Source organism: Nicotiana tabacum, chromosome 16 (assembly GCF_000715075.1).
Source record: "Nicotiana tabacum cultivar K326 chromosome 16, ASM71507v2, whole genome shotgun sequence".
NCBI classification, from domain to species: domain Eukaryota; kingdom Viridiplantae; phylum Streptophyta; class Magnoliopsida; order Solanales; family Solanaceae; genus Nicotiana; species Nicotiana tabacum.
In genome coordinates this window covers 147,579,984-147,595,513 of record NC_134095.1, presented here as the reverse complement: position 1 = coordinate 147,595,513, position 15,530 = coordinate 147,579,984, and the positions used below count along the sequence as shown (strand labels likewise).

General features: G+C 36.1%; 1 protein-coding gene across 1 annotated transcript; it reads left to right on the top strand.

Moving 5' to 3' along the window:
• The first annotated feature begins 1,632 nt into the window (after positions 1-1,632).
• Positions 1,633-3,736, top strand: LOC107774981 (uncharacterized). Its single transcript, XM_016594642.2, has 2 exons — positions 1,633-2,747; positions 3,479-3,736. The coding sequence occupies exon 1, from the start codon at positions 1,727-1,729 to the stop codon at positions 2,618-2,620; it is 894 nt and encodes a 297-aa protein (XP_016450128.2). The 5' UTR covers positions 1,633-1,726; the 3' UTR covers positions 2,621-2,747; positions 3,479-3,736.
• The last annotated feature ends 11,794 nt before the right edge of the window (positions 3,737-15,530 follow it).

Below are 15,530 nucleotides of genomic sequence, written 5' to 3'. Positions count from 1 at the left end.
ATTCATTCCCAAGCCTTAATTTCAATCACATGCCAATAAAGTTGTACACAACTAATTTGCAACTTAACAAATCAAATTTGTTTTCTTAAATAAGTGTACAAATCTCAAATCAGCGTAAAGCTTTATCAATTATTTGTAGCATCTATATGAAATACAACCATTTGTAGTCAGAATATTTCTTCTAAATTCTATTAGAGTTTAATTGGATCATAAAGTCATTGTCATAATATTTATTGAGCCTCTCTCGAAAATATTGTTGTTTTCGGGGTATACCCTACCTATTGGATTTGATTTAACGTCATGACTTTCCTTCACTCAATTCAACCAAGCAATTAGTGAATAAATTTATCAAAAGTACAACATATAGGTAACAACACATATATAGTACTAATATATAAATTCAGCATTTATATTACCTGAAAAGTGACATTATAGGTAACAACTTACCAGTTGTAGCTTATGCATCATTCATATAAAATACTTGAAAATGGTAAGTCAGTAGCAAGCATCAAGTAGATCATGGATACTCGAAAATTCCTCTTCTAGTAGTCATACTAATCACTGTTTGCTTTCAAATGATACGACCATAAATTATGAAGTATACTTTCTCAGTAGCTGATTTATTTTCCAAATTTCAAAGAAATAATTAATCAACCTAGATAAAGATGTGAAGTATTTCTTGTTTTCTTCAAGATGATTTATGCTTCTAATCAGTATGACATTTTTTTTATTCTCCCCCTTTTTTTTGGTACTATATGCAAGTGCAAAAATCCAAAAGGAAAAAATATTCATCCAAGTAAAAGAAAATGTTAAAAGCGGTAGGATAGATTTAAGATAGTTAACACACAAATATGCATAAGACAACTTATATAACATATCCTTGGTTACTATGACATGCCTCATATCAACAATTAACTGCTACTATGATTTTCACATATAGAACTTCGAAAATTTTATTCCATTCATGTGATATGAAAGATGTAATATTAATATGTGCTTATGTAATACATGTATGGTATGAAGTTGTGTGCATACGAGACATTAGAGGAATGACAAGTATAAGATAATCATACCTTCTTATGTTTCATTACTTACCATATGTAATTTCTCTTTACTTTCAACCATGAAATAATATATATGGCTTCTGATTGCAATATTTTCGGATGTAGGACAAGTTTGTAGATATATATAGAATTGGTTAGAGACTCGTGCTGATAACGTGTTATGACATATAACTCAAAGTAACAATATGGAACAAAGAATAAAAATAATTTAGTAAAACATGAACAAGAAATGGAGATAGAGAGAAGGAAGAGATTTTCTTCTTCAATTGTGTGTATTTTCCTATCTATTACAAGGTCTTTATATAGACATGAAAAATGAAGAAAATATGTCATGAAATATGTTATTGAACATAGAAAATATGTCAATGAATATGTCAACAAATATTTGGCATGAAAATCATGAAGTAAGAGTAGACATCCACCATGATATGATATTTATCATAACAAATATAACTTAAACTCTATTGATAATACATAACGAAATTGATTTGTTTTTTAGGTTAAGGTTCAAAATTTCGATAGTAAGGAATCTATATGCAAAATCTATAAAAGGAGGACAATATTCTCACAACTTCCAAACCTTCTGCACCAAAATTGTAATTCACCCTTTTCCTAACCAAGCAAATTCACAGTCGCCGTCACCATTCCTCAACTCAGCAACAATGGCGAAAATTAACGAAGCTCAAGTGCTCAAGGCAGTAAATGCTCTCCTCAAATGGAAGAAACTTCAATCCAAGAACCAATCTTTACTATCAGATGAAGAAGCAGAACAAGAAGAAGAAACAGAAGCTGAGGTATTAGAAGATAATTTCATTTATCTTATGTTAACTCTCAAGAAAATCCCACCAAAAGAACTCACCACCCCCCACAAAATCCCCCTCCCCCACCCCCTTTTTCACCCCCTTGAATCTTTTTCCGATATTTGTCTCATTATTGATGACAGACCCAAAAAACCCCTTAACTCAAAATCCAATCTTTATGCTGAAACAATGCAAAAGAACAAACCCCATATGTCAAAATCCAAACTTGATGTTGAAACAGTGCAAAAGAAGATAAAAGCTGAAGGAATACCAATAACTAAAGTTTTGAAATTTTCAAAGTTGAAGGCTGAGTACAAGTCTTTTGAGGCAAAAAGGGAGTTGTATGGTTCATATGAACTGTTTTTGACTGATAAAAGAGTGGTACACTTGCTTCCTGTTTTATTAGGGAAGCAATTTTACAAGAAGAAGAGGAAGGTACCTGTGCCAGTAGATTTGAGGGGGAATAGTAGTTGGAAAGAGGAGATAGAAAGAGCCTGCGCGTCGAGTTTGTTGTGTTTAGGGAGTGGGACGTGTAGTGTTTTGAAGGTTGGGAGGGGAGGGATGGAGAGTGGTGAAGTTATGGAGAATGTTTTGGCTGCTATTGAAGGAATTGTTGAGTTTGTTCCAAAGAAATTGGGTGGTGTTAGAGCTTTTCATTTGAAGTTTTCGGATTCATTGGCATTGCCTGTTTATGAGGATTTGCCTGATTCCAAGATTGAAGATTTGAAGGAGCCAAAGGCGACGAGGAAAAATTGAATAAGGATCAGAAGCATGGTGATAACAAGAAAGTGTAACTGTTCTAGCTATGGATAATTGAGAAGAAAATGAAGGATAAAAAGTGAACGGGTGGGATTTCAAAAGGTTTTTCCAGATAGAAATCGGCGTAAGTATTGAGTTGTAGGCTCACAACCAAATGTTATATGTTCTTTAGAAAATTTGGACAAAGTGTTTGCATTTTGATTCTTACAATGCTTAGGTTCAAGTAGCCAGTGAATACAACAATGTGTTTTTTTTCCTTTTGCTGTTCTTTTGTTTTCTGATTTGATCTAGTTCTTCCAACAATGCTGTTGCTTACATTGTTGTTTCAAATGGGAAATTCCAATGTTTACCTCTTGATAGATTATCAATGTGGACAGTTTAATTATGATCATAGTGAGACTCTTTATGATCATGTGTTTCAGCAGGTTTTCTTGTTATCTTGCTTTTGTTGGTACTATTTCATGTTATTGTTTCCTATCCATGGTTTATATACTACTATTATTTTCTTTTCAACGAATGTTGTGACTATGTTTCTCCTGAGCCGAGGGTCTAGTGGAAACAACCTCTCAAAGGCTGCGTACATACTATCTTTCCCAGACCCGATTTATGGGATTAAACTGCATTTGTTATTGTTGTTGTTTCAAATGCCAGTGTTTCATCCTTATCTGATTTAGTTGTTATGTTCATTATACTTGCAAATATCTCTTTAGAATTCATTCGTGTGAGAGTTTAGCTGTATTTTCTTGAGCAGTCATAAACTTTAGGAAATGGGGACTGATTCATAATCTGTCTTATTTTCAGTTGTATAAATCTAGACTTATTGATAATTTTGCTTTTGGATTCTTTGAAGGGCAGCTAAAGGAGGGTGTGGCATTTTATATGTAGATTGCGTGTGTGTCTCTGTGTGACCTATAGGTCACGAGTTTAAGCAAGGGAAGCAGCAACTAATACTTGCATTACGACAGACTGTCTACATTACACCCCTTAGAATACGACTCTTCCTCGAACCCTACACGAATGCGGGATGTTTTGTACACCGGATTGCCTTTTTATATTGTGTGCTATGTTTAATACCTTCATAATTTCTAAGCAACACCAGCACGCGTATTGTTCTCTTTCATTATCTGTGTACCAATCTATGTGTTGCTATCAAGCATATATATGAATATAAATAATAAAATATGGTTCTAAAATGAAGTAAATGTTTTATTTTAATGATGTTATAACTTATAGGCCATAAGAAAAGAAAAAGTCTTATTGCTTCTTTTTGTTTTCTTAAAAAATATTTTTTAATATCCATTCAAGAGGTCTTACTGTGTTTTTTTGTCAGTGTCGTTATAATTTTCACTAAATTATAATAAGAAGGGGAAAAAAAGAAGATAAGTTACACAAATTCTACCAAAATAATATATAGAAATATATTATTATTATTATTATTATTATTATAGGTGATATTTATCCTTTCACCTAGCTTCTTTGGCTATATTAAGTAATATAAATTGTACTTAAGTTCATGTAAAGTATAAGTAGAATATCCTTTAATTTTGTCAATTTTTTAAAATAAAATATACCATATGTTGTATGACTGTTCTTTTAATATTAAGGTGTGTGTGTATATATATATATATACACACCTTAATAGAGAATCACTAATGTATTTATTATATAGTTTTAATATATGTTTAAAAAGTTTTTATTCTTTTTCACGTTTTTTCTTTCATTCCAAAAATAGAAATGCTTTACAATATTGTTTAGTCATAAATAAGATTTATGAAGTCTATAGGTGAGATTATAATATAGCTTAAAAGAAAAAAAATATCATAATATTAAAAAGAAATAAACTGAGATAGACTGATAATTTAGACTGCGAAATAGGTATATTGAGGGATAAAGGGAGGAGATAAATTAAGAGGGGAAAAGTTATATTGTTCAAACTTCAAGGGTTGGTTTTGTAGGAAGAGGTAGACTCGTATTAGTCAATTGCGACTTGTAAGTCTCGTTTGTCAATTGCGACTTGTAAGTGTTGTTTGTCAATTGCGACTTGTAAGTGTTGTTTGTCAATTGCGATGTATAACTCTTATTAGTCAATTGCAGACATATAAGTCGCATTAATTTGTCAATTGCAGACATATAAGTCGCATTAATTTGTCAATTGCGATGTACGAGACTCTTATGATAACAATGGCCTCTCAGTTCAAAATCCCACTTCACTCTATGGCTGTCCAACGGGACGGGACAGGAGGGACGAGACGAGACGGGATGAGACAAAATTAATGGAACGGGACGACATTTAGCCGGGACGGTGGCGGAATGGGACGAAACGGGTCAGGACAAACGGGATGAAACAATAGGCCCATCCCGTCCCGCTAACAAACGGGACGGGACGGGACGAGACGGGTTCACGGGCCTTAAGGGTCGTTTAAAAAAAATTATTTAAGCATTAAGTTTGGCAACGTCTAGTTTTTTGACAATGACTAAGTTTTTAAAGTTTGCAACGACTAGTTTTTCGACTTATTTAATAAACTTAAATGTTAAAACGGAAATTAGAAAACTAAGTAAATAATTATAAAATATTAAAACAAAAGACTTGTAATGAAATATTCTAGTAATTATAATAGAGTTATAATTTATTTAATATAATTTCAAACTATTAAGTAACTAAGACAATTCATAAAAAAAATTCAACGCTTAGTGCCTTTTATTTTATTAATAGAACTTTCAAATCTCACATACAAATATAATTCTTTTGAAGAGCACATAATCTACGCAACCACCTTCTAGGAAGGGTTCTGTTTGAACTAGGCCTCTTAGTAGCCAATTACAAATTATCATACTAATATTTGTAAGCTCCTATATAGCTTCTTTGTAACTTATATATAATTTCTCTTGGACATTGTTCTGGAATTGGCAATGTTGATTGATGTTCCATGAGCTCCATGCCGTCATCGCTCCCAGTGCTAAGTATCTCATTGTATTCTTCTTCTTCTTCCCTAGTGGTAAATTTTTCAAAACCAAGATTTCTTCTTTCTGAATGAATCCAAACTCTGAATAATACGGAAATCTCTAGACTATCCTCCGCTAATGAATGTCTATGATCTCCAATTTGAAAACTTGTCGCGCTAAAAGCACTCTCCGATGCTACTGATGATGCTTGAATAGCAAGGATATCTCGGGCCATTATTGAAGGTATTGGAAAAGCTTTGCCATGCTCCCTCCACCATACCAAAAGTTGTTCGTTGCCTACTTCATCTTTAATACTTTCCAATCCTTAATTAAGATAAGAATCAAGTTCATCATCAATAGATCGAGGAATCAAATCCTGTTATATCATCCATATCTTCCATAAAACTTCTGCTCTATACTTAGAAGTAGAAGGAGCAGTTTCACCACATGTTGTTTCCATAGATTTATATTTATCAAACATTGATCTAGCATAAGAATATATACTAGCTTGGCAGTCTTCGAGAGATGGTTGTTCATTTTCTTGAATTGCTAAATTCTCATAAATTTTACGAACAAGTCCCTTTGCACCTCTTAGTTTTAAAGATGAGTTAAGTAGAGTAGAAATTAAATAAACTTGGGGAATAGTGAATAAATACTTTTTAAAATTTAAAATTATTTCATTAATGGCAGGTGCATAAGTTGGATTTGTTTTATACTTACCATATACAACAGAATTTTCATAAATATACCATAATATTTGTGTAACAGTAGGATAATATATACCCAAAAAATTATTTTGTAGCATAATAAAAATTTTCTAAAAATTTAGTAAGCCCTTTGATCTCATCCCAATCAGAATCAACAATTTGATCAGCAAGGATACCATTATGCATATTAAATACCTTTTGTATAGGCACCCGATAATCATAAGCAACTTTAAGCATTTCATAAGTAGAATTCCACCTAGTACAAATATCTTTTGGAACTTTTCTATATGGAAGGTTAGCACTAGCACATTGTTGAGCAAATTCACGAATTCTACTCGCTTTATTAGCACGAAAAATATAGCCGCAAGCATGTTGTATTTTACTACAAGCATCAGAAAATAAATTAATACCATCTTTTATAACCAAGTTAAAAATATGTCATGCACATCTAACATGAAAAATTACTGGATTAATTGGACAAAGTCTAGTTTTTAAGCTAGTAGTTGAGATTGTGTTAGCAGAAACATTATCTAAGGTGATAGTTAAAATTTTATCAATGAGTCCATAAAAATCAAGTATTTGTAGAACAATAGTTGCAATATATGCTCCAATATGTTTTGAATCTACAAATTTATAACCAATAATACATTTTTGCATGTTCTAGTGATGATCAACCCAATGACATGTAACAGTTAAATAATCACAACTATTAGGACTACAACCTATATCAGATGTGAGAGACACTTTACAATCTAAGTGAAAAATACACAACGAATACACTGAAGATATTCGGTTTGAAATTTAAAAACATCATTTCTAACTGTGGTCTTAGAAAATCCTTGAAAAACAGGATTATAAGTTTCTTGTATATAATGCACAAAAGCAGGGTGAGAAGGAAAAGTAAAAAGTAAGCCACAAACAACCACAATTTTTGCTAAGTTCTCACTATCTCTATATTTGTTATAGGGGCGTAAAACAGTACCAGAAGCAGGGTCAAGCTGCTGTTGTAAAAAATTAGAACCCCCCAGATCCACTAGGAGTGCCAGTACAGGTGCTAGGGTCCATAATTTTTCTGCCTTCTATGTTAGCTTGTATCCATAACGATTTGTGTTCCTTAAGTAAGTCTGGTTAAACCCCTGATGGGTTTACAGTACCTTAGCTTAATGTTTTGATGATATAACAAACTTACTGTCAAAGAATCAGATAAGGAACCTGACACACTTGGTACACAACTCAAACCAACGGACTTCAGCTAATATGAGTTGCTGTGACTTCAGAAGATAGAGAATCAACACAGGGACATGATACCCTTGTGTTTCCCTGACAATAGTACGAAGTCAACTATCTACAGCTGGAAAGTGACTACATGCACTGTACACAGAAACAGTGCAATACAGTTTTGCAGTCACTTCTCATTTGACCTACCAAGTTATTACATCATTCAAGTGATGTCATCCATGTTGTATTAACATAAAACATTGCAGCAAAACATTACTTGAACATTTGAGAATTCATTCAAGCATCTAACAATCAAGCATTCAATTCTCAAGTGCATCAAGAACAGAGTTTAACACTACTACGGACCAGTTCTTATATCTAATATCTTGTATGTCCTTAGTAGAGTTGTAACTTTGTAATTGTTCTTCATTGTAATTTCTACTTTGCTTATCTAGAAGCGTTACTTAGGAACCCCTTGTAATCCATAAACCTTTAATGTTTGTGTCATGACTAGAGTTAGTCATGAGTTGAAGTATTTGTAATAGGTGTATTGCAAAGTGGCTTGTAATAGGTGTATTACAAGTTAGTGCGGGATTAAGAGTTTAATTCCTAGATTGCATAGGTTGTAGTTTAAAGTTACTCATAGTGAAATTGAAATCCTACCAGTGTAGGTCGTAGTTTTTTATCCCGTTGAGCAAGGATTTTTCCACGTAAAAACTCCATGTTCTATTTACCTACTGTTTCATTAGCATTCTCAGTGAAAACTAATAGAGGACCTGGTTTATATATAATTTGGTGGACTCATATATTCTATCAATTGGAATTAGAGCAGGTTCTTTCTATCAGGTTAACACGTAGAAAGGATCCTCATGGCTACTCCACCAAATTTTGAAGAAGATTAGTCTACGTATAGACCATCCAGGTTCAATGGGCAATACTATGGGTGGTGGAAGACAAGAATGCATGATTTTATCATGGCAGAAGATTCTGAGTTGTGAGATGTTATATGTGATGGTCCTTATATCCCAACAAAGAAGGTCAGAGACCCTTCAGTGACGACACCAAAAACCAGGAAGGAATACAACGATGAAGATAGGAAAGTTGTGGAGAAAAACTTTCGTGCCAAGAAAATTTTGATGTGTGGCATAGGACCTGATGAATACAATAGGATCTTAGCTTGTCAATCCGCCAAGGAAATATGGGAAGCTTTGCAAACAACACACGAGGGAACCACTCAAGTAAAGCAATCAAAGATTGATATGTTCACCACTGAGTACGAGCTCTTCAGGATGAAGGACGATGAATCTATTCAAGATATGCACACAAGATTCACTTCCATCATAAATGAGCTACACTCGTTTGGTGAAATCATTCCCAGGAATAAGCTCGTGAGGAAAATTCTCAGTGTCTTGCTAGTTCATGGGAGAGAAAAGTGAATGCCATTACTGAAGCAAAGGATTTTCAAGCCCTAAATATAGATGAGCTAGTTGGAAATCTTAAAACTTACGAAATGAAGAGGAAGAAGGATAGTGAAAGAAGAGAACCAAAGAAAGAAAAGAACCTGGTACTCAAAGCTGAAAGCAATGACTCAAGTGAGGATGACTGTGACATGGCCTACCTAACCAAAAGGTTTTAGAAAATAGTCAGAAGGAATGGAGGGATACCCAAGAGAGGCAGTTCCAGCAGACCAAAGAATTATGACCTTTGTCATAAATGTGGGAAGCCAGGGCATTTTATCAAAGATTGCCCTCTCTTGAAGCAAGAACACTTCAAGTACAACCCTGATAAAGCAGCCAAGAGGAACCTGGTTCCTGACAAACGATTTAAAAGAAAGAATGATGATGACAACATTGTGAAGCAAACTCTTGTAGCATGGGGAGATTCCTCCAGTGAGTCTGAAGAAGAAACTGATGCAAGTGATAGTTCTATGATGGCAGTTAAAAGTGAAGCAAATAAATATGATTCAATATTTGCTTTGATGGCTCAATCAGACGATGATGAAGATGATGACAATGATGAGGTAAACTTCAGGGATGTTAAGAGAAATCTGAAATCCTACTCTCTTAAGAAACTCATGTCATTAGCAAATGTATTAATTGATGTCTATCATAGTCTTGTAGATGATAAGGATGCCTTGCCCATAGAATTAGGAGACACTGAGCAAACCAGAGATGACTTGGTAGTCTGTGTGGTTGATTTGAAGGAAACTGCAGATAATCTAGAAAATGAAAAGAAGGTTCTAACTGAGAAAATCACTAGTGTAGAACACGAAAGAGATGATTTGATGGTAGTAGTAGTTGACTTAAGAGAAACTATTGAGAATTTCAGTAAAGAAAAAGATTCCCTAGTGGAGAAAGTGACTGTTATTGAGCAGGAGAGAGATGACCTCTTAATAGTGACTGTAGACTTAAGGGAAACAATAGAGAAACTCAAAGCTGAGTGTAAGCCCGAAAATTCTGAAAAAGGGAAAGAAGTAGCTAGTGAGGCACACTTTAAGCTTGAAAACAAGTTAAATATTGTGAGAACTAGTTTGCGTGCTGAACTTGAGAAAAATAGGCAGCTCCAAGCAGAACTGGAAAGAGTAAAACATGATCTTGAGAAGTCCCTTAAGTGGACCTGGTCCTCGGTGCTATTACTGCCATGCATGTTAATAATGGTGAAAACATGCAGGGAATAAGGTTTCAAAGGGAGAGAACTCCTTACAACTCTCATAGCAAATATGTTACTATACCCGATAATTGGCTGTGTACCCACTGTGGGAACAATGGGCATTTCAAAGAAAATTGCCAAGCTAGGATTCAGTCTCTATAGAAAAAACAAAGTTTTTGCTGAAAAGGGACCAGGTGCCACTATTAAAAAACGCATGTTACCTGCATGGGCTAAAAGAGCACTTATTCATCCTCTTACTTATTACAAGGGACCCAACCTTTCTTGGGTTCTTAAATCTAACCCGTGATCTCCTTGTGCAGGGAACAATGAAAGGAAACAGTTAACAATGGTTCATGGACAGTGGATGCTCAAAGCACATGACTGGAAATACCATGGACTTTCTTTTACTAAAAGCCCTACAATGAGGGAGTGTATCCTTTGGAAATAGAAAAAGGGTACATTCTTGGTGTTGGAAAAATTGAAAAGTCACTCTCTCACTCAATTGAGAATGTGTACTATGTCAATGGCCTTAAGTACAGTCTCTTGAGTGTCTCCCATATATGTGATAAAGGAAACAAGGTAGAATTTTTGTCCAATATATGCACAGTTACAAATCTAGTAACTAGTGGAGTGGTACTTGGGCCAAAAGATAAAAGAATATTTATGTTGCTGATTTCGAGTCTCTACAAAGTGGTGATCTAAGTTTCTTGAAAGCATTTGATGATGATGCTGAACTGTGGCACAGAAGACTAGGGAGTGCAAGCTTCTCTCTACTGAATAAGATGATTCAGAAGGACCTGGTTCGTGGTCTGCCCATGTCAAAGTTCAAAGAACACAAAGTCTGTGATGCCTGCGCTAGAGGGAAGCATGTAAAATCCTCATTCAAGCCAAAGAAGGATGCCAACACCTCAAAACCACTTGATCTCCTTTATATGGATTTATGTGGCCCTATGAGAGTGCAAAGCAGGGGAGGAAAAAGATATATCTTTGTGATAGTAGATGAATACTCCAGATTCACTTAGACTCTGTTCCTTAGAACAAAAGATTAAACCTTTGAAGTATTCGTAGACTTTATGAAGAAAATCCAAGTGAAGATAGAATCAAGAGTAGCATGCATTAGATCAGATCATGGAACAGAGTTTGACAATGCTAAGTTTGATGAATTCTGTAACGAGAATGGCATTATTCACAACTTCTCAGCCCCAAGGACTCCCCAACAAAGTGGAGTTGTGGAAAGTAAGAACGAAACCCTTGAGGAAATGGCAAGAACAATGCTGATCGACAGTGGGATTGCTATGAACTTCTCGGTTGAAGCTATCAACACTGCCTACTACTTGGTGAACAGGTGCATGATCAGGTCTCTCTTGAACAAAACCCCCTATGAGTTGCTGAATGGAAGGAAGCCCAAGCTGACTCACTTAAGAATATTTGGGTGCAAATGTTATGTTCTCAACAATGGAAAGGATCAACTTGAAAAATTTGATGCCAAAAGTGATGAAGGAATCCTTTTGGGGTACTCTTCTCAAAGTAAAGCCTACAAGATATACAACAAGCGGACTTAGTGTGTTGAGGAAAGTGTACACGTAATCTTTGACGAGTCGTATCCTTCATATGAGAAAAGCAACAAGGACGATCAAAATGGAGAGCCTCTGCTAGTTTCAGGTAAAGTCATTGACATGACAAATAGAAAGGCAGACATGATGAGTCAATTGAAGGAGCCAAATGAAGACAATGTAGTGTCTTTTTCATCAGCCAGACAGCAACCAGGTACCACAATTACAACCACTAAAGCTGAAGAAAGAGTAGTTGATGCAGTCCAAAGTACTCCACCGGTAGTTGAGAGAAGAATGCAAGGGAACCAGTCAGACTTACCCAGCTCCTCTACAAATGAGGCTCAAGTGCCCAACTGGAAACACAAAATCTCCCATCCTCTTGACAACATAATTACCCCTCTGGATTCAGGAGTACAAACTAGATCAAAATCCAGAAATTCACTTGCCTTCTCAGCCTTTCTTTCCCAAATAGAACCCAAAAACATAAAGGAAGCCTTAAAGGATGCAGATTGGATTGCAGCTATGCAAAATACGTTGCATCAGTTCGAAAGGAACAATGTATGGCACCTGGTACCTAGACCCTCAAATAGAACCATCATAGGAACCAAGTGGGTATTCAGGAATAAGTTTGATGAACATGGAAACACTATAAGGAACAAGGCTAGGCTAGTGGTTCAAGGTTACAATCAGGAGGAAGGAATTGATTATGATGAGACTTTTGCTCCGGTTGCTTGCATGGAAACTATTAGAATCCTCATTGCATTTGCATCACATATGGAATTCACGCTGTTCCAAATGGATGTCAAAAGTGCATTTCTGAATGGATTCCTTAAGGAAGAAGTCTATGTAAAGCAACCTCCAGGCTTTGAATGTCATGAACACCCTGAATATGTGTTTAAATTGGACAAGGCATTATATGGGTTGAAGCAGACTCCTTGAGCTTGGTATAAAAGACTATCAAAGTTTCTCTTAGAAAATGGTTTCACAAGAGGAAAAATTGACAACACTTTGTTTATGAAGAAACGAGGGAGGAACGTGCTCATCGTTCAGGTATATGTTGATGATATCATTTTTGGGGCAACTACTGATTCACTGTGTGAAAATTTTTCCAAACTCATGGGAAGTGAGTCTGAGATGAGCATGATGGGTGAGTTGAACTTCTTCTTGGGTCTTCAAGTGAAGTAGTCCAAAAAGAGTACATTCATCAGTCAACAGAAATACATCAAGGAGCTCCTGAATGGGTTTGATATGGAAGCATCAAAAGTGATTGACGCTCCTATTGCCACTGCTACTCGACTGGACATGGATGAATCTGGCTCTCCTATAAATCAAATAATGTATAGAGGCATTATTAGGTCTCTTCTCTACCTCACTGCCAGCATACCTGATATTGTCTTTAGTGTGCGTCTATGTGCAAGGTTTCAGTCAAATCCCAAGGAATCTCATCTGAAGGCTGCCAAGAGAATTTTGAGATATCTTAAGGGAACACAAGACCTGGTCCTATACTACCCTTCAGGTGATAATTTTAATCTTATTGGGTATACTGATGCTGACTATGCAAGTTATCTTGTGGACAGGAAGAGTACTTCTGGAATGGCTCACTTTCTAGGATCATGTCTTATCTCATGGGACACAAGGAAGCAAAATTCAGTGGCTCTTTCAATAGCTGAAGCAGAATATGTTGCTGCAGCTTCCTGTTACGCTAAGCTTTTATGGATCAAACAACAATTAGAAGATTTTGGTGTGTACACTAACTGTGTGCCTCTTCTATGTGACAATACCAGTGCACTCAACATGGCCAAGAACCTGGTTCAACATAAAAGAACCAAGCACATTGATATGATACATCATTTTCTCAGAGACAACGTGGAGAAAGGGCTTATATGTATGAAGTTCTGTAGTATAGAAGACCAAATTGCAGATATCTTCACCAAAGCACTGAGTAGAGAACATTTTGAGAGAAATAGGCTGGAGCTGGGGCTAATAAAGTCTAATTGAGAACCTGATCCCCATCAGTTGGCTATGAAAGTCACATTCAGGTAACATTAGCTAAAAGTGTTTTCTGGCCAAGTGTAACTCACTTCAATACCATTGCAGGTAGACACGCATGATGATTATAAAGGCTGTAGATGCACTGCATGAGTGGTAAAAAAGGATGGAAATTTTTGAAAGACAGGTCAAGAACCTGGTTCTTGTACCACAGGTTAGTAGTCTTGTGCTTTTTCATACATATCTTAAAAGGATGCAAAAAAAAAATCGAGTGTCATGTCATCAACCTTTTCAGACCCTTTATTTCACGTCTTTTCATTTCAAATACCTTCATCTCCCTCTGAAACATTGTAACTCCCCCCAAAACTATCGCTGTTTCAGAAACGATTTCTCTCTCCCTCATAATTATCTCCTCTCCCATTAAAACCCCTTCATCTCTTTGAACGATCATATCTTCTCTTCAGTCTTTCTCCAAAACTTTCAAACTTTTTCTCTGTCATGGCTGAAGATCAATCGATAATCCCCTCCTTAGTTGAGAAACCCCTAGAGCAAATCCTTGATTCTTCCCCTTCTAGTGAAACACCTCTCACCATCCCCTTTTCAACCACCACTACAGAGGATACTCCCAAACTTGACTCTCTTTCACCCTCTATATTTCATGTCACTCTCTCATACCTCTCTCCCCCTCTAAATGTTGAGAACTTAGAAACCCCAAAACCCGATAGCCTTTCATCTCTATCGCCTGAGATTCTCACTGAATAAAGCAAGGATGGGGAATAGAGTAAGTTCCACAGGTAGTAGAGGTCTTATAGGTTAGCATTTATTAGTATATAGTTGTTTCCGCGTCTGAGTTTGTGGTACCCATGGAGTCTCAAGAGAAAGAGGTCGTAGAAAACATATTGGCCATATCTGCATACAGAATAATGTTTGGGGTGATCTCTTTTGTGCCTGAGTCTCTGATGAAAGAGATATAGTTGTTAATAGAAGAAGGAGTTGTGGTGCTCTTTGAAAATTCTGCACCAGCAGAAACTACTGGGACCCCTCTTGAAGGACCTGACCCCTCTCCTGAGGAAACAAGTCAATGATTCTCTTCCCAGGTCAGTTTCAACCTTGATACTTTTCTACACTTTGATATTAAGCCCTTGGAAATTTAGGCTCCTGCTATGAGGTCCAGTGATGAAAAAGATCAAGATAATGTTGCTCTAGATGCGTTCATTGCCAAGAGGAGGGTAATAACCATTCCTGAGCCTTCTCCTGCGACTTACTACTAGGTTGCAAGCAAATGAGGCTTTTGAATCTTTCCTGCAGAAGAGTAAAAGGAGTAACAAGAAGAAGAAAAAGAGGTTGGTGAAAAATGGAGAGGTTGTGTGTGACAAAAATATTCCTGTAGCGGAAGTAGATGAGGAAGCAGCAGAGGAACCAAGTTCCTTGGTCAAAAGGTCTCCGAAAAGGAAGCAAGAGGAAGGTGTTGCTACGCCAAGTTCAAAATTAGTGAAAAGTGGTGAAAAGTTGAAACAAGTAGTAAGTGAATAGTCATTGTCTGATGAGGATGTGTTAGTAAGGTCCATTGAAAAGGGTAAATCAAGTGTGAAGTCTAGAAAAAAGAAGGTGGAAACGGTGATGGAACCTGATTCTGCAAAAAGAGTGAAGTGTGAGAGTATGTCTGCTAAGGAATGACTGAGGTACCAAAAGGTTCTGTGGGGTTGCACTTTTGACCCAGAAATCTCTGAAATGGCCAGAATGAGACAAATAATAGACATGTTTGAGTTTCAATAGTGGGTCCATCTGTTCAAGGTAGATGTCTCTAAAGTCTATGGGGATGAGGTCCAAAGTTTCTATGCAAACCTC